Source organism: Zalophus californianus, chromosome 8 (genome assembly GCF_009762305.2).
Source record: "Zalophus californianus isolate mZalCal1 chromosome 8, mZalCal1.pri.v2, whole genome shotgun sequence".
Lineage (NCBI taxonomy): Eukaryota > Metazoa > Chordata > Mammalia > Carnivora > Otariidae > Zalophus > Zalophus californianus.
In genome coordinates this window covers 39,540,405-39,559,231 of record NC_045602.1, presented here as the reverse complement: position 1 = coordinate 39,559,231, position 18,827 = coordinate 39,540,405, and the positions used below count along the sequence as shown (strand labels likewise).

Sequence of the window (18,827 nt, the reverse complement as noted above, 5' to 3'; positions counted from 1 at the left end):
GATTTTTGTTGAAAACTGGACGTCTGAATATTCCGGAATAATTCTGGAAATCAGAATCTCCCCCTTTCCCAGGGTTTGTACTTCTTAATTTAAGGCTTTGCTGTGTTCAGTCAGTATTTTGACAGAGATCTCTTTGAATGCCAGCACCTGAAAAAACAAACTAACAAAGACACCTGTCCCAGTCTTTATGGACTGGCCCTGTGCTGGGACACACTTAACACTTAGCCAGACTATTGACAATTCTGTTTCAGCCTTCAGTTCCTATTTGCCCCAAGCCTGCAGATCAGCCAGTGGTGAAAGTTTGGGGTCTTCTATCTTTTCTGATATTTCCTGTGCTGGACATGCATGTGGCTTTCTACATGCTTTTGAATGTCCTAATATCCCAAAGAAATCCTCTCCCTGGCTTTTCCTCCCAGGTTTTAAGCAAGCTATTATATGTCTCAGCTGTTAATATGTTGCCCCAGGTAGTTTCACTTTTTAAAAATTGTTTCCTTAACATGTTTTCAAGCAGTGCTTGCTGCTTTTCCACCCTAAGTTACAAGATAGGCAAACCAGAGATGAGCACCTTGTGTTAGCCCTTCAGGATGGCCCGTAGGTAAGGAAAGACAGATAATTTGTGACTAAGTCTACTCTGTTTCACTGGAACTAGGGACCAGAGTCATACACTGAGAAAGTGAGCTCCTATCTATCTTATCTTCAAGACAGCTGCCAAGTTGGGAGAGGGATTTGGCAAGGGCAAGTAAAATGCCACAAAGCTTTCTTAAAGTTTCTTTTTTCTAATACAGTGTTCACTTGGTTGAGGTAAACCCTTGCTTTCTAGTTCTGACAAAGTTGGTTGGTTCTGACAGTTTCTGGTACTTTTTTTTTTAAAGATTTTATTTATTTGACAGAGAGAGACACAGCGAGAGAGGGAACACAAGCAGGGGGAGTGTGAGAGGGAGAAGCAGGCTTCCCGCCGAGCAGGGAACCCGATGCGGGGCTCGATCCCAGAACCCTGGGATCATGACCTGAGCTGAAGGCAGACGCCCAACGACTGAGCCACCCAGGCGCCCCAGTTTCTGGTACTTTTTAAAATGTTTCTCTGGAGGTATGGGTGTATGGAGCTGTCTACTCCACCATTTTGCTGATGTCACTCCATATTTTTTAAAACTAATTAATTACATGTAGAAGAGAAATTCATTAGCTTAAAAAAAGGTATTTCCCTACTGTGGTTTAGATTTGCATTTCTGAAAAGGTTTCAGTGGCTAAGGAAATGCTGTTTCTGGCATCTCAAAAGAAAACTGTTTTGGTTGAGTAAATTTGGGAAAAGCATATGAAAGGCTCTGAAAAGTTGTAAAGAAACCTGCTTTATGTTTATTTGAACCAAAAATTTCCCATTTCATGTAAGAGCCTTTCCTATTGACAATTAGCATTTGAAGAATGTGTCACTACAGTAGGACAAGAAAAGTGGTCCTAGTTCTTCAGCTGGGAGTTGGGTGGCAGGAAGAGGTCCAGAGGGCAGGCATGGTTAGTACTATTTAGGAATAAATATGGGTCATAACCCCTCCTCTCCAGAAGTTCTGAGACAGACACGGAAATATATGACCAGGAGGCCTAAGGTCATGTGAGCAGTACAAGTGGTAAGTGCTTCAGCAAGGCATGATGGACAACATGGGGAGAGTGGGGAGGGATGGGGAAAGGGAGGTCACAACCTGTCTAGAGGGAAATGGTGAGTGATCATCACAAGCTGGATAGTTATTTTTAGAGTAAGCTATATTTATTTCCAAACCAAAAAAAAAAAATGGATTGGTGGTGTGGGATGTTATTTCGAGTACTGTTGACATGGATTATTTTTTTTAGGGCACCAAGTAGATTCAGTGTGTAGTTAAGGTGGAGAGAGTGGTAGCTGGTGCTGCTAGTGCTGGACCTAAGTTGAGAGGCTGAGGATAGAGGAGAACTTTTACTGCAGGTATTTACACCATTATTTCCCTTCCTAGATTGTGGACCTTCCAGGGCCAGGACAGTATCTAACTCTCCTTGTTTCCAATGATGCCCAAAAGAATACTGAGGGAAAATGGACTACAGGACATGATAATAAGCCAACAATGCTCTTTCCTTAACCTGAAAGCAGGAATGGAGAAAACAGGACCTCGCCAAACAATGAAAACAAACCAACCCTACATTTAGATCATTTTATGTGAATGGCTGGAAGAGTGGTTGTAAATATTCTGTCCATCCATCCACCTGAATAAATTTTGATTATCCACATAAGACAAAAATGCTCAGTGATTATGAGCATCCTGTGAATAAACGAGCCAGATAAATGCAATTATGAAACTATATCCTATCTATGTCAGTTTGTCTCAAGTTGATTTATAGATTCAAAGCAATCCCAATCAAAATCACAGCAAATTAGTTTGTGGATATTGACAAATGAATTCTAAAATTTATATGGATAGGCAAAAGACCCAAAATAGCCAACACAGTATTGAAGAACAAAGTTGAAGGACTGATGCTCTCTGACTTCAAGACTTACTATAAAGGTACAGCAATTAAGACAGTGTGGTATTGGTGATAAAAGAGGCAAACACATCAATGGAACGGAACTGACAGCTTGAAACAGGCCCACATAAATACAGTCAACTGATCTTTAAAAAAGGAGTAAGGACAATATAATGCAACAAAGATGGTCTTTTCAGCAAATCGTGCTGGAACATGCAAAAAAAAAAAAATAATAATCCAGACACAGACCTTAAGCACTTTACAAGAATTAAATCAAAATGGATCAAAACCTAAATGTAAAACACAAAATTCTTAGGAGATTAACACAGGAGAAAATCTAGATGACCATGGATATGACCATGACTTAAGATCTAACACCAAAGGCATGATCATGAAAGAAATCACTGGGATGCTGGACTTCATTTAATTTGAAAACTGCTCTGTGAAAGATAATGTGAAGGAGTGAGAAGACAAGCCACAACTGGGAGAAAAATCTTCATAAAAGACACATCTGAGAAAGAACTATTACCAAACTATGCAAAGAGCTCTTCAAACTCAACAATAAGAAAATGAACCATCCAATTAAAAATGGGCAAAAGACCTAAACACCTCACCAAAAAAGATATAGAGATGACAAAAAAAGCACATGAAAAAATGTTAAGCATCATAAATCACTAGGGAATTGCAAATTAAAACAACAGTGAGCTACTACTACATACCTGTTAGAATGGTCAAAATCCAAAACACTGATAACATCAACTACTCGCGAGGATGTGGAGAATTAGGAACTCTCAGTCATGGCTGGTGGGAAAGCAAAATGGCACAGCCACTTTGGAAGACAGTTTGGCAGTTCCTTACAAAAGCAGACATAGTCTTACCAGTGATCCAGCAACTGTGCTCCTTGGTATTTACCCGAATGAGGTGAACAACAGCAGCAGCAGCAGCAGCAGAAGCAATCAGAGGATGAGAGAATCCTAATCTCACAGCGGTCTGCTCTGGGGCCAGCTTGCATTGGGAAGGAGAGTGAGGAAAACTACATGCACACACCTGTTAGGACATAATACAGCCATCCAGACAACAGGACAAGGAGTCACAATTCTCGAGGATCCTTTTGGTTGTAAACAGATGACAGAAAGCAGAAGTGTGGCTCCCACACCGCATCTGGGAAGGCTGCAGAACAGTGTCCTCAGAGCGGAAGCCTCTTGTGCTGAGCTTCCGCGGCCCATACACCTGGCTGTTGCACTTCCTCCCCTTCCAAGGTCAACATGTAATTTGAGACTGCAAAACAGTCTTGTTTTGAAAATTCACTGCACATGACAATCTACAATGAGACCCAGTGTTAAAGCAGAAATTTATTAAAATCCATTTTATATAATAGTGTTTTAGGGACAAAAAAAGGCAGAGTCCTCAACATTCAGGCAGTCAACTCTATCCTCAGAAGTGCTTCAGGAGAAGACAGATTCCTTTGCCTTTTCCTCCAAAAGATACTTCTGTTTATATTCCTGAAAATGATGCATTGTGAGAAGACAGATTCCTTTGCCCTCCCCCCCAAAAGATACTTCTATTTATACCCCTGAAAATGATGCATTTATAACCCCACTCTCAAGGACAATCCTGTTGAGATCCCAAAACCTCTGCAAAGAGTGAAAAGATAGGAGCAGAGAACCTTCTCAGAATGCAGTGCCTCATTTAGAGGTGTAGTGCAAGAGGTACATAAAATGGTGCTGCTTCAGAGGAGTGTACCCGCTCCTGGCAGGTGGGCCGGAAAAGAGCCCGAGGGCCCAGCGGGGCGGCCCCTAGCTGCGGAGTGTGGCCAGACGGGACTGCATGGCCTCCAGGGCCTCCTCCTCCTCCTCCTCCTCCTCCTCGGATGCCGCCATCGCTCCTGGAGGTTCAGGCTCTGGAAGGGCGTCAGTCACTTTACTAGGTGCTTTGCCCAAGGCCCCTGAAAAGAAACAGCAAATAAATTAGCCACGTATCATTTTAAAGAAGTGGTCCCTCATCCTTCTCTGCTTTTCGTGCCTGGAAGAGTCCAACAAGAAACAGAAAAGGGGCAATAAAACGAGCTGTTTGCATGAGGTTTTGCTCACTATGACAAATATGCAAACACCAGCTTGTCATGAGACCAAGGTTACAATAACTGAGGATTCTGGTTTTTAGAATTTTGGTTCTGACACTCTTATTTAGTCTAAATTCCTAAACACTACTGAATACTTCATTTTCAAGATGTTAAGTGTTAAGATGAAGATGTTAAATGTCTCTCAGTCAAACTAAATTGTTTCTAAACCTTCACAAAATGTTTTCCTGGAGCAACTAGTCTTTCTCCCAATAGTTTTAAAACAAAGAAACAATTTTAAAACAAACAGATAAAAACTAAATGTCACTATTTTTTTTATTAAGCCTAAGACCCAATATCCAGAAGTAAAAATAAAGTTTAAAACCTCATCAATTTTCAGAGATAACTATTATTTTTTGTTTGTTCCCTTTCCAGACTTTTTCTATAGGCCTGGTTTTTACACAAAAGTATGGACTGCAGTAACGAGGCTTTTCTCACACATTATATTGTGGACATCTTTCCATGTCAGTGAATGTATTTCCACATTACCACAGCTATAAAGTATTCCATTAAAACAGATATAACACAATACAACCAATACTCTATCATTAGGCATTTAGCTTGTTTCAAACTTTTCAATATGATAATGCTACTACAGACATCCTTGAATTAAATCTTTCATCACATCCTCAATTACAGAATAAACTCCCAGAAATCAATCTATTAGGTCCAGGGCTTTTGACAGCTATCGCCAAACTGCTTTCAAGAAAGTCTATACCAATGTAAGCTCCCAACGGCAGTGTTGTGAGAGCAGTGCTTCTCTTACCATTTTGAAAACTCTAGGAGTTTTTAAAAAGATGTTATGGATATTGTGTTTATTTTTCAAGAACTAACTTTATAGTCTAAAAAATGTAGAAGTAAGAGAGTCCTAAAGAAAAAGCTACCAGATAACTTAGTGACTGCAAGAAGAATGACCACAAAGGGAGGGGAGAAAGAGGAAGAATCTCAGGGCCATACCTGCTGTGATTTCAAACAGAATTTTGTCAATTTCCATTTCTGCGGCTTCCTCCATTTCTTCCTGATCATCCATGCTTTCAAAAGTGTCCTCTAACATTTCCTCTATGATGCCAGCCTAAAGACAGAACAAATCACATCAAATCTGTTCCCCAGAGACTCCTCTGTGGGTCCAGTTCCACCCAAGCTCTAGTGTCTCCAAGTCCAAACCACCCTTCTGAGGGCTAATACCTAGACAGATGGCCACTAGAAACACTGATGCTGTCTCTCCTCTCTGAAGAAAGGCAAAGGCCACAGGGAAATTGTTTTCCATATTCAGCACCAGGGCTGGTGGGGGCCCCCTCTCAGCAGAGCCTCACATAGTAACCCAGATTGTAATGACAGCACTTGGGAAACAACCTACTGAAAACGAGCGTGCTCTGAGCTCTCCCAGGAAGCATGTGTCCTGGGGCGCCTGGGTGGCTCAGTCGGTTAAGCGTCTGCCTTCGGCTCAGGTCATGATCCCAGGGTCCTGAGACTGAGCCCTGCATCGGGCTCTCTGCTTAGCAGGGAGCCTGCTTCTCCCTCTCCCACAGCCCCTCCTCCTGCTTGTGCTCTCAATCTCTCTCTGTCAAATAAATAAATAAAATCTTAAAAAAAAGAAAATGGAGTGGAGCCTTCGTAGATACTATGATAACAAGTACTAAAAGCAGATGGGGTTCTATGGAACCCTGAAAAGGCCTGAAGAGTACTTAGCGTGTCCAGGTTACACCTGCTGGTACAGGGCCAGTCCAAGGGGTTCTGGCAAGGATCAAACAATTCACCAAAGACCGATCCTCCATTCCTGAGAGAACTGATAAGAAGGTTTCTGGACCCAACAAGGTAACGCCCAGACTCTACTGGAAGCCCCGTGCCTGGCTTGAAGCCAGCCACTCAGCCTCCTTTGTCCTCAACATGGGGCACAAGAAAATCGTTCTCCAACACTGCCCAACACAAGCCGGACCCACAGTCTTCCCAAGTAAGACCCTACTGACTGTTTTTTGTTTGGTTTTGAAGCAAAAGTTCCTAACAGCACCCTCCAGTGACAGAAAGAGGCCCCTAGTATCCCTGGGTAGAAGAGATGGGAAAGGACTGAGAGGCAGAAGGAAAGTATGGGTTCAGGCTTCTGAGAAGCTGCCAGAAGAGAAAAATCCTAATTGCTTTGCCACTTGCAAGAGCTGAGTCCCTTGCTTCGTACCTTAATCCAGGAGTTCAAGGAGCAGAGGGGCACTTGTGGCAGCTCTGGCCCTGGCTCCCCCACACTTAGCAGGGCACTTAGCAAGGCACGGCCATGCTGATGGCATCAGATGTAAAGCAAGCCCTCTCTCCTGCCTGCTTTTCATGTCTTAATGACATGAATCAGACTAACAACCATATTCTACCCACTCTCAGATCCTTTCCTCCCAACCTAAATTTACAAAGAAACAAATTCAATTCACGCAGGTGGAGCCTTCTGACCTGAATGAATGGATGTCATCTTACTGTTGGAGGCTACCGTAGAGGAGGTTCAGGACATGCTCTGTAACTGGCTAAAAGAGCCTACTGGAATCCTGACTGTAATAGCCTTCCACATCCTGGAGGTAGAAGTCATTCACTCATTTATTCACTTATTCACTCAGCAACCATTCATCAAATGCCTGCTCTGTGCCACACAACAGGCCAGGGTCTGGGAACAAACGGAAGGACTAACATCATGTCCCTGCCCTCAAGGAGCTGGGCCCCTACCAGAGGCTTCAGTTTGTACTTGGGGATGTATCCTGGAATGAGTTCAGTAAATATTATGTATTACATGCAAGTCTTCCTCCCAATCTATATTCCTTTCAGCATTCAGAAACCATTGTGGAAAAGACCCCAGATTCTAAAAAGGTCTTCCCCTCAGATTCTGGTGGCTACATAAGTTAGAATGAGCAGGCCTAAGGTCATTCTAAGAATTACCTTTTTATCCAGTTCTACATGGACAGTCATCACAACTTGGGAAAAAAGATCCACACACCACTTTTAAAGGACACACACTCCTGACCCCATTTCCTCCCTACTACTGCCCAAACACTTCTCGTGCCAAAGACCTGGGTTCTGGGCATTATATGTTGTTGTTCCATCAATTTTCTCCCGTTCCTCTCTCCCACGCCCTAAAGCCCCACACAGAATTCAAGTTCATAAATGAAATTCCCCAGGAAGAAGAAAGGCAATTCCTATACATAAGCTAATATATAAGAATCTGAGGTGTACAATGTTGGCTCTCAGGTCACAAGTCCAAAGTGAGAAACACACCTGTCTGAGGAACTTACTATCACCACCTCTAACACAGCTCAGGCAGTTAAGGTCAGACATGTGTGTTCCAACCCCAGATCTGTCACTTACTGCCAAGGTCACTTAGGTTAATTACCTGGCAACCTGAAGACTCGATTTCCTCCTGTGTAAAATGGGGTAAAAATCCAGCTCCCTCCAGGATCACCAGGAGGACTCTATAGGACAGCTGCAGGGGCTCAGTAACAGTGTTCTCCTGAGGCTTATCCCTGTCTGAAGGCTACCAGCAGAAGACCTTTCTAGGCCCTGATCCTGGGACACTGGCAATCTGACCCAGCCTCTGCTCTGGTCAGCTCAGACGGTTTCAACCAGTGTTAAGAGCTGCTCCTCTGTCTTCAAAATCATTTATGTCTGGCAACAGTGGTCCATTCATTCCTGCCCACCCCTGGCCCTAGCCCCCTGCCATCTGCTGGGAGTGACTGCTAGGAATGGGATGCAGGGGTGGCCCCAGGTCACCTTCATCATCTCTTTGGATAGTTCCCTCATGGTGGCCTGGATTTCTGGGATCTTCACAAGACTCTGCATGGCCTTCATCACTTCTGTGCTCTTCTGCAGGGAACCAGCCACTCGCAAAACCGCTGAGAGGGAAAAGTAACAGGACTGTTTAACACAATGTGACGCAGAATTGGTATAAAGAGTAACAGTCATAAGGTATTCTTATAAAAGAGAACAGTAATAGGTGGACTCCCAAAGCTATTTATGAACTGGCAGACTACATTACTGGGCTAGTTGACCAAGAGACTGACTTTTCCAAATTGTATGTGACTTTGGCTACAATAGGTACACATTCTCTGAGCATGCACAGAAACCGGCTGATCTAGAAAGCGGCCTGAAGGCATGCATCTGGATCTTGAAGGAAGAAGTCAGCTAGGAATGACTATGACACCCAAGACAAGTCACACATGGGAGGAACAGCTCTAGACCTTGCCAGGCCACAGTGGAAAATTCAATACTTTAGGATACCCAATTAGTGCTCCCCATACACCAGCTTATGGATGGCGACTGCTCTGTGAGAGACCTGTCACTGGTCCTCAGGAAAATGAGAGAAATCGAGATAAGATACACAGTGAGTCTATGTGTTGCAGTATGGTGGTTACTGTTCCTTGTTAAGGAAACATTTTTGTTTGATCATATCAATACTATATATGCTAAGAAATCACGATAATAGCAACTGATCATCCCTCTGCCCTGCCCCCCGGCCACACACACATCTTTAACATGTCAAAACAGATTTAGCACCCCTCCAAATCTGTTCTGGAACTTCATGACACTTAAAGTTCTGAGCGATTGAACAACAGCTTTCACAGCTAAAGACGAGAGGCGAGGAAACAAGAGTGACCAGGAAATGACTGTCTAACATACACATAATTTTATGATTTTTCCAAAGGAGTCAGGAAGTTTGTAGTTGCAGAGAATACTTCATTTCCCTTAACATTAGAATGGAAAACAAATATTGATCTATTTATTAAGATTATTGGGGCACCTGGATGGCTCAGTCATTGAGAGTCTGCCTTCAGCTCAGGTCATGATCCCGGGATCCTGGGATCGAGCCCCGCATCGGGCTCCCTGCTCTGCGGGAAGCCTGCTTCTCCCTCTCCAACTCCCCCTGCTTGTGTCCCCTCTCTTGCTGTCTGTCAAAAAATAAATAAAATCTTTAAAAAAGATGAACATTATTATAATTTTAGCAGAAATACCAAGAATCTGTATGAAATAATTATATATGCCATTATAATGGTACAAAAAAGTTCTAAAATATTAAAGTTACTATTGATTATTGTAAAAAGGTAAGTGATGAGAAGAAGGGCAAAAATAAAGCTAATTCCATATAGTTCTTTTTGAACTATAATGTTTGATGTTTACACAGGCCCATGTTTTATCCTAATTTCGATCCTGAGTCTATACCAGAGTGTGTGCCTGAATGTGACGTGTTCAATAAACTTTTTTAAGCTGAATTAGTAAAAACAAAAAGATGGGAGACAGAAAAAAATGGTGTGACAAGTGTTAAAATACTAAAACAGTTGTACTTTGAAAGAGGTATAAATTTCCAATTGTTGAACAAGAAAGGGAAGAGTCAATATAGTGGGGAAAAGAGGAAGCAAAAATAAACTTAGAAATAAAACTAATTCCAAAAAATTTAATTTGATAACCGATCAAGATTGGGGTAAGTGGATTTTTAAAAGGCCAAAAATATATGTATGTGCTACAATGGAAACTCAAAGAAGATATGTATACAGAGAAAAATAAAAAACTAGATTAAGATGTACTTTCTATATTCCACAAGGAAAGAAGCAGGTGAGGCAGATAAAAATTATTTTATAATAAAAATAGTCACCCCTACAAGAGAATGAGAAGATAAGCCATAAGCTGGAAGAAAATATCTGCAAAAAACATATCTAAGGACTGTTATCCAAAGTATGCAAAGAACTCTTAAAACTCAACAATAAGAAAACGAACCCAATTAAAAATGGGCAAAAGACCTAAACAGATACCTCACCAAAAAACAAAAACAAAAAGCAAACCAAAACACAACCACCAAAACCCACATGAAAAGATAATCAATATGTCATTAGGGAACTGCAAATTAAAACAAACAAATACCACTACACATGTATTAAAATTGTCAAAATCCAAAAACACTGACAACACTCAATGCTGGCGAGGATGTGGAACTATATAGGAGCTCTACTTCATTGCTGGTGGGAATGCAAAATGGTAGTACAGCCACTCTGGAAGACAATTTGGCAATTTCTTACAAAACCAGACATATTCTTACTATATGATCCAACAACTGTACTCCTTGGTATTTACCCAAATGAGCTGAAACACATGTCTACACAAAAACCTGCAGGTTAGAAGCTTTCTTTGTAACTGCCAAAACTTAGAAGCAACCAAGATGTTGCTTTAAAGTGAGCAATAATGGATAAAGTATGGTACATACAGACAATGGAGCACTAAATTCAGCACTAAAAAGAAATGAACTCGCAAGCCATTAAAAAAATGAAGGAAACTTACATGCATATTACTAAATGAAAGAAGCCAATCTGAAAGGCTTACACACGGGGCACCTGGGTGGCTCAGTCGTTAAGCGTCTGCCTTCAGCTCAGGTCATGATCCCAGGGTCCTGGGATTGAGCCCCACATCGGACTCCCTGCTCGGCGGGAAGCCTGCTTCTCCCTCTCCCACTCCCCCTGCCTGTCTCTGTCAAATAAATAAAATCAATCTTAATAAATAAATAAAAAATAAATAAATAAATAAATAAATAAAAGGCTTACACACTGTATGATTCCAACCATATGACATTCTGGAAAAGGCAAAACTAGGGAGGCAGTAAAAAGATCAGTGGTTGCCAGGGGCTGGGGGAGGAAGGGGTAAAGAGGCAGAACACAGGATTTTTAGCTATGTATATATTTCACAATAACAAAAGAATCTATGGGGCACCTGGGTGGCTCAGTTAAGCAGGGGGGCATGGAGCCTGCTTAAGATTCTCTCTCTCCCTTTCCCCTCTGCCCCCCACCCCACTCACATGCGCTTACGCGCACGTGCTCTCTAAAGAAGAAAAAAAACTCCAAAAGGTTAAAACAATACAGAAAACATTAATAAGCTAGCATTATAAAAACTAGCTGACATCTAAAATTAGAAAGATCAAAGTCACACAGAAGGGGTCATGAAATAAGCATTTCTGGTTGTAGCTCTTTCTGCTAGCCTCTCCCCAGCCCACTGTGAGGCCTTCCACTGCTCTTCCAGTGTTCCAGGCTCCTCCTGCTGTGGGGGTCTCTGCACATTGCTCCTCCCTCAATGTGCAGTGCAGGCCCCTGCTAATAGCTCTCTAGAGTGGGGACTTGATGGATAGATTTTCTTTTCTTTTAATGGTATGCTACATGAATTTGTATGTCATCCTTATGCAAGGATCATCGAATCTTCTTCTCATTAAGGTTATCATTCTGGTAATACGTGCTTGCCCAAGAGAGGACAAGATTTCTTTTTTTATTTGAAGTGGACTCATGATTTTACTCCCAGTGCCTAGCATTGTGCCTGACACAGCTGACACTCAAATATTTGTTTAAGAAAGCAACAAATGAACTCAGAAGACACAAGGAAAACTATAATATTCAAATATGACTTTAAAAAAATGTTAAACATATTCATGTCTTAATAGCAAACAACACTGAGGTGGTTAAAAAAGATTCAAGTGCTTCTTTATATATATATATATATATACATATTCTTTATATATATAGATATATAGATATCTATATATATATAATATATATCTTTATATATATATATATATATATACACACACATATATATATATTTTAAGATTTTATTTATTTGACAGAGAGAGACACGGCGAGAGAGGGAACACAAGCAGGGGGAGTGGGAGAGGGAGAAGCAGGCTTCCCGCTGAGCAGGGAGCCCGATGCGGGGGCTAGGTCCCAGCACCCTGGGATCACGACCTGAGCCAAAGGCAGACGCTTAACCGACTGAGCCACCCAGGCGCCCCAAAAGGCTCAAGTGTTTCTACATATAATGACATATTTAAGTCAGAAATGTTTCCTTTTTCGTACTGACTATAAAAATTCCAGAACATTTTTTATAGAAATAAAATCAATTTCATATGGCAAAAGGAAGGGGAGGGACTTCAACAAACAGAAAGTAGTTCTCCCCAAGTTTTCAATTACAGACATAAAATGGCTACATATTAGTGACAATAACAGATCAAATGATCTCAGAGAAGAAACTAAAACCCAGAAATAAACATAAAAACCAAAAAAAGCATTTAAAACCCAGAAATAGACATAAAAAACACTGAAGTATTTAAAGGATTAATCTTTTAGCATTTCACTGTGGAAATTTCTAACATACAAAAAAGTGGAGAAGTGTCATTTCACCAAAGAGGAGATATGGCTGGCAAGTAAGCACATGAAAAAAATATTCCTACTCATCTGCCACTAGGGAAATGCAAATTAAAACCACGATCAGCTCCACACACCTATCAGAACTGCCAAAATAAAAAATAGTGACACTACCAAATGTTGTGGAGGATGCAGAAAAACTGGATCACTCATACGCTGGCATGTGGGATTTAAAATGTACCACCACTCTGGACAACAGTTCCTTATATACAACCATAAAACCCAGCAACTGTTCTATTGGGCTTCTGGCTCAGAGAAACGATTTATGTTCTTGCAAAAACCTGTATACTTTTAGAGCAGCTTTACTCAAAATATCTGATAACTGGAAACAACCCAGAAGTCCTTCAATAGGTGAATGGTTAAACTGTGGTACATCCGAATACCATGGAATACTACTCAGCAATAAAAAAGGAATGAACTACTGATACAGGCAAACCCTGAGTTAATTTCCAGAGAATTACACTAAGTGGGGGGAAAAAAAAATCAATCCCAAGAGGTTATATACTGATTCCATTTATATAACATTCCTGAAATGATAAAATTATAAAATGGAGAACAGATCAGTGGTTGCCAGAGATGGGCAGGGAGGGAGATGCCAGAGATTAGATGGGTAGGTGTGGTTATAAAATGACAACATTAGGGATCCTATCCTTGTAGAGATGGAAACTGAAAACATTCTTCAGCTTGACTATATCAATGCCAATATCCTGGTTGGGATATTGTACTATAATTGGGGAAAATTGGCAAAGGGTACACACAATCTCCGTATATTACTTCTCATAACTGCATGTATGTGAATCTACAATTATCTCAAAATAAAAACCTTAATTAAAAACCCTCATGGGGCACCTGAGTGACTCAGTCGTTAAGCGTCTGCCTTTGGCTCAGGTCATGATCCCAGGGTACTGGGACTGAGCCCCACATCGGGCTCCCTGCTCAGTGGGGAGCCTGCTTCTCCCTCTCCCTCTGCCATTCCCTCTGCTTGTGCTCCCTGGCTCGCTCTCTCTGTCCAATAAATAAAATCTTAAAAAAAAAAAAAAAAAAAACCCTTGGAAAACAATATAGATAGGGGGCGTTGGGGTGGCTCAGTTGGTTAAGCATCTGCCTTCAGCTCAGGTCATGATCCCAGGGTCCTGGGATCGAGCCCCTAGTCAGGCTCCCTGCTCAGTGGGGAGTCTACTTCTCCCTCTCCCTCTGCCCCTGTTCATGTTCTCTCTCTCTCTCTCTCAAACACACTCTCTCTCAAATAAACATTAAAGAATATATAAAAATAAAGCAATAATATATTCCCATGCCTGCCTGCTAAAAAAGATATACACAAAAAATACAAGTTCTGCTATGAATACTACTACAATAACCAAAGACGGAAACAAAAGTAGCTAAATACAGGCTTCACTTCATAATCAGCAATGCAAAAACTAATGTAGATATTCTGAAAAGAATTTGACACCAGTGATAAAAGCAACAAAAGCACAAAACTCTACGTATCATAGGTTCTTGTGGAAATTACAGTTAAATTTAAAAAACAGAAAAGGAAATTAAAATAAATATTAAAAAATGGCATCAACACCAAAATTCTGCAGCTCCTTGATATTGAGGGCCCAGGGAAGCAAGTGAGTCTGTCCACTCACAAACTGGACGGACCATGATTTTTAAAAGCCAATTCAAACATGGCAATCACAAACAGAATGAATACAATTTTGAGAAAATATGGAATCTTACAGTATTTCACAATAACGACAAGTGAAAGCTCAGAGAAGTGACAAAAACATTCAAGCCTCAAAAATAATCTTTGAAGAGAGTAAGATACTTCTTCCTTATAGTAGGGTACAGAAAAAGAGTTAAAAGATAAATGATTTATAAGAAACATCTGATACATAATAAGAAATAAAGAACAAAAAGATAAAAATTAAAAGGAAAAGGAGACAGTACACATTCTATAACATGGGAAACTCAACCAAAGGCCATGAAAGAGAATTACAGGCATTAAAAATTATTGGCACCATGCACCTTTGGGAAACTTTTAAAAATTTAAAATCCAGTTTATTTATAATTTATATGCTACCACTTGAAAAAATAATTTGAAATGGTTTATTACAAAGACATTGCATTAGCAGGTATGATAAAATAAATAGAGAAGCGGGACTCCTGGATGGCTCAGTCGGTTAAGCGTCTGCCTTCAGCTCAGGTCATGGTCCCGGGTCCTGGGATCGAGCCCTGCATCCATCGGGCTCCCTGCTCAGCGGGAAGCCTGCTCCTCCCTCTCCTCCCTGCTTGTGCTCTCTCTCACTATCCCTGTTGCTATCTCTGTTTCTAATAAATAAATCTTAAAAAAAAAATAAATAGAAAAGCTAACAAGGGTGAGTTGACTCCACAAATGTAGGCCTAAGTTTCTCAACAGTGGCACTGCTGAATGGTTTGGGCTGGATAACTCTGCCGTAGGTGACTGTTTTATGCATTCTAAGTGTTTAGCAGCATCCCTGGCTTCTACCCACCACATGCAAGTAGCCTTTCCCCCATCCTCCAATTGTGACAACCCAAAATGTCTCCAGACACTGTCAAATGTCCCCTGAAGGGCAAAACTGCCCTGTGCTGGGGATCACTGACTTAGGCTGGCAGAGCCACTGCAACTGAAAATAAATTTAGCTTTAGCATCTCAACAGCTGGGGCACAAAGGCTAACTGTGTTCTGAGCCTTGGTAAGGAGGCTGGTAGAAGCATACTGTTTCACTGGGAAAGATCATTTTTTTCCAGCACTGGGTTCTAACAGAAATTTCATACCCCAATCTTCACTGACTATACCAGTAATTGTATAGAAGTTATAGAAATAGTCTTCATATAGCTGTCTCTTTTCCATCAAAAAAACAAGCAAAGGAATACTATGTACATATAGCTCAGGAAAGGCATTTCTGTGAGAAGCAAAGGTAAGAGGGATGAAAATGTGGCTTTCTGATGATCCAGCTTGCTACAGACAGGACCTTGAAAATTCTAGGACAACTATGTCGTGTCATTCACTTAATGTCAATTATATGTTCTTGTACACTCACAGCTCAGTAAAAGAAGTATTCATATCAACAATAACTAAAATTAAAAAGGAAACAAACAGAAGCAATCAATTTGTTAGGGAGGTATGTTTTTACACTTTTAAAAATTTATATTACTGTATTTTGTTTGTGCAAAGGAAAAATATTTCATCTGAAAAAGACAATTTGCTCTACAGATTTTGAATTTGTGGAAGTTTTGAAGGAAAACATTTAAAACCACTGAATAAACACATGGACAATACATAACACAGATACATATTTTAGAAGATTATTTTTTTAAAGATTTTATTTATTTATTTGAGAGAGAGAGAGAATGAGAGATAGAGAGTACAAGAGGGAAGAGGGTCAGAGGGAGAAGCAGACTCCCCGCCGAGCAGGGAGCCCGATGTGGGACTCGATCCCAGGACTCCAGGATCATGACCTAAGCTGAAGGCAGTCGCTTAACCAACTGAGCCACCCAGGTGCCCCTAGAAGATTATTATTGTTCAGCAAATCTTACAGAAATTGAATTTTTATCTTGTATATGCTGGATCACATTAAACATTAAATGCCAAATAAAGGGAAAAGTCTGTCCCTATGTGTTTATTTATGGGCTTGGACTTGGAGACCTGTGTAAGAAATATGTATGTATGCATATCTATTACTGTACTGCCCATTGTATGTAATACGTGTAATTATATGTTTATGTATGTAAGAACAGTATGTCATTATATATACATGTCATTTATATATAAAATGACACACTATTAGAAAACAAAGCAAACTGCCCGACACTCCAGATGGCGCTGTAACAGTACTTACTGGTGGAGAGAGCTGAGGCCAAAACAAGGGAATTGGTGAACACTTACTTTTTATTCTATATATTTACGCAGTATTTTTTTTTACAGTAAGCCTGCGTAACTTTTAAAAATTTCTGATTCAACATCAGTTTAAATTTCACAAACGCTATGTTTCACCTCAAAGATCCATACTTTGCAAACTCACTTGCAAGTGCTCCAATCAAAGCAAGGAAACAAAGAGGCCGCAGAAGGAGATCGGAACAGGTCCCTAGGCAGAGGGGCTGCCCTAGCCTGACCCTCTCTTCATTGCCTTTCTTGCTCCTCTGGCCACTCTGCCCAACTACCCACGGGCTCAGAGCTCCCTTTCAGTCCCTGCCTCCAGGACTCCACAATGGCTCAGCATCCAGGCCTGGCCCACCTTTATTTTTACTGTGACAAAATATGCATAACATAAAATTTACTGTTTTAACCATTTTTAAGTGTCACATTCACACCGTTGTGCAATCGTCACCACCGTCTCTAGAACTTTTTTCATCTTCCCAAACTGAAATTCTATCTCCATTAAACGCTCAATGTCCCATTTCCCCTCCTTCCAACTCCGGGCAACCACCACTGTACTCTCTGTCTCTACGGATCTGACTGTTCTAGGTACCCCACGCAAGTGACATCATAGAGTTGCCACCTGTCCTTTCGTGACAGGCCTATTACACTTAGTATAATGCCTTCAGGGTTCATCCACATTGTAACAACGTGTCAGCATTTCCTTCCTTTTTAAGTTAAGGCTGAATAATATTCCATTGTGTGTACACACCACATTTTGTTTATCCATTCATCCTTCAATGGACACTTGGGTTACCTTTACCTTTTGCCTGTCAGTAATGTGACAATGAACGTGGATGTACAAATATCTGTTTGAGTCCCTGCTTTCGATTCTTTTAGAGATGGAATTTCTGGATCGCACGGCAATTCTTTTTCCTGCCCCACCTTTGAACCTCTCTCTTAATTTACTCCCCCAATTAAAGCATATTCATCATCTGTCTTATTCTGCAAGAAGCTGCTGTCAGAAAGCGATCACTTGGAAAGCATCTAACCATGACAATGTATTAATAGCTGACGAGGTTTAACATATTACCCTTCCAAGGACATCTGCATTTTAACTGAAGAAACATCTTAAGGAAAACGACTTCATCAAATGGTGGCTTTTCCAAGCAGCAGCAGGCTGGGGGTGGAAGGGGGGGCGGACATCGAGGGCAAGACCCTAATGTCGCAGGAACTCTCAGTACAGTATTCCTAATTTCTTTTCTATTCCAAAATGTAGACTCCTCCCTCCTGCCCTGTCCTTGATGCCACCTTCAGTTACCTTCTCCGCTGTATTTATTAATTTGCCAACAGGAACATCCTACTATAGACCCTTTCAACAACCCTCCCTGGGGGTTCCTCCTACAGGCATTGTGCTTGGGTGCTAGGGAAGCAGGGCGATCCTGCTGGAGTCAATCTGGTCAGCCCCAAACAGAATCTCCGTTCTCTCTTCAAAGCCTCTTCCTTCGCCTGGGTTTCCAGTGTCTTTTAATGGCCCTGCATTCTTCAGGCTCAAGGGCTTAGAGCATTTCCAGCTTATTTATACCTTCACTACATCCATTTAGTCTGTATCCAGACTGGGTCTTCCCAGCGTCCTCTCCCACTGCATCCCGTCGGACTGAGCTACTCAGGCCCTGCCTGCCGTGGGGGCTCGGGTCCCCCTGCCCACCAGCCCACCGTGCCAGGCCCTCGCACACTGCAGGCTGGGCTCGCAGGGGGCCGCGGCTCTCCACTGCCTACAAGATGAATGACAGCTCCTCAGTTTAACTTACCAAACTGACTCCAAATTACCTTTGGAGCTTTACCTCCCACTGCCCCCCTTAATGTGCTCTTGTCAAATGGAATCAAGTGCTGTTTGCTGAACACAGCCTGAAATATTTCACCTGTGCCTTTGTACACCCTAACCAATCAACTGAGAGGACTCCAATTCTCCCCAAAATACTTTTCCTCTGAACTCCCCTTGCATATTATCTGCGCCATCACTACCGCCTGTCTCAACCGGAACTTGTCTCTGAAAACCTTTGCTCTGCTAACAGCTGTAAAAGCCGTCTTCTTCACCTTCCTGCTCAGCCTCTCTGGCCATCCCTCCCCCTTGCTCTCCGGCACCCCGACCGCCCAGAACTTCCTTCAGTGCT

At 41.6% G+C, this 18,827-nt stretch overlaps 1 protein-coding gene across 2 annotated transcripts in view; it reads right to left on the bottom strand.

Moving 5' to 3' along the window:
• Positions 1-3,813: 3,813 nt before the first annotated feature.
• CHMP3 (charged multivesicular body protein 3) overlaps positions 3,814-18,827 on the bottom strand; it is a 113,859-nt gene continuing 98,845 nt past the window's right edge. For both annotated transcript variants that reach the window (XM_027621137.1, XM_027621135.1), the window contains 3 exons: positions 8,333-8,454; positions 5,555-5,669; positions 3,814-4,426 (listed from right to left, as the gene is read on the bottom strand). In XM_027621137.1, the coding sequence (XP_027476938.1) occupies positions 4,278-4,426; positions 5,555-5,669; positions 8,333-8,454 (386 nt within the window). In that variant the 3' untranslated portion in view covers positions 3,814-4,277. The remainder of the gene's footprint in view (positions 4,427-5,554; positions 5,670-8,332; positions 8,455-18,827) is intronic.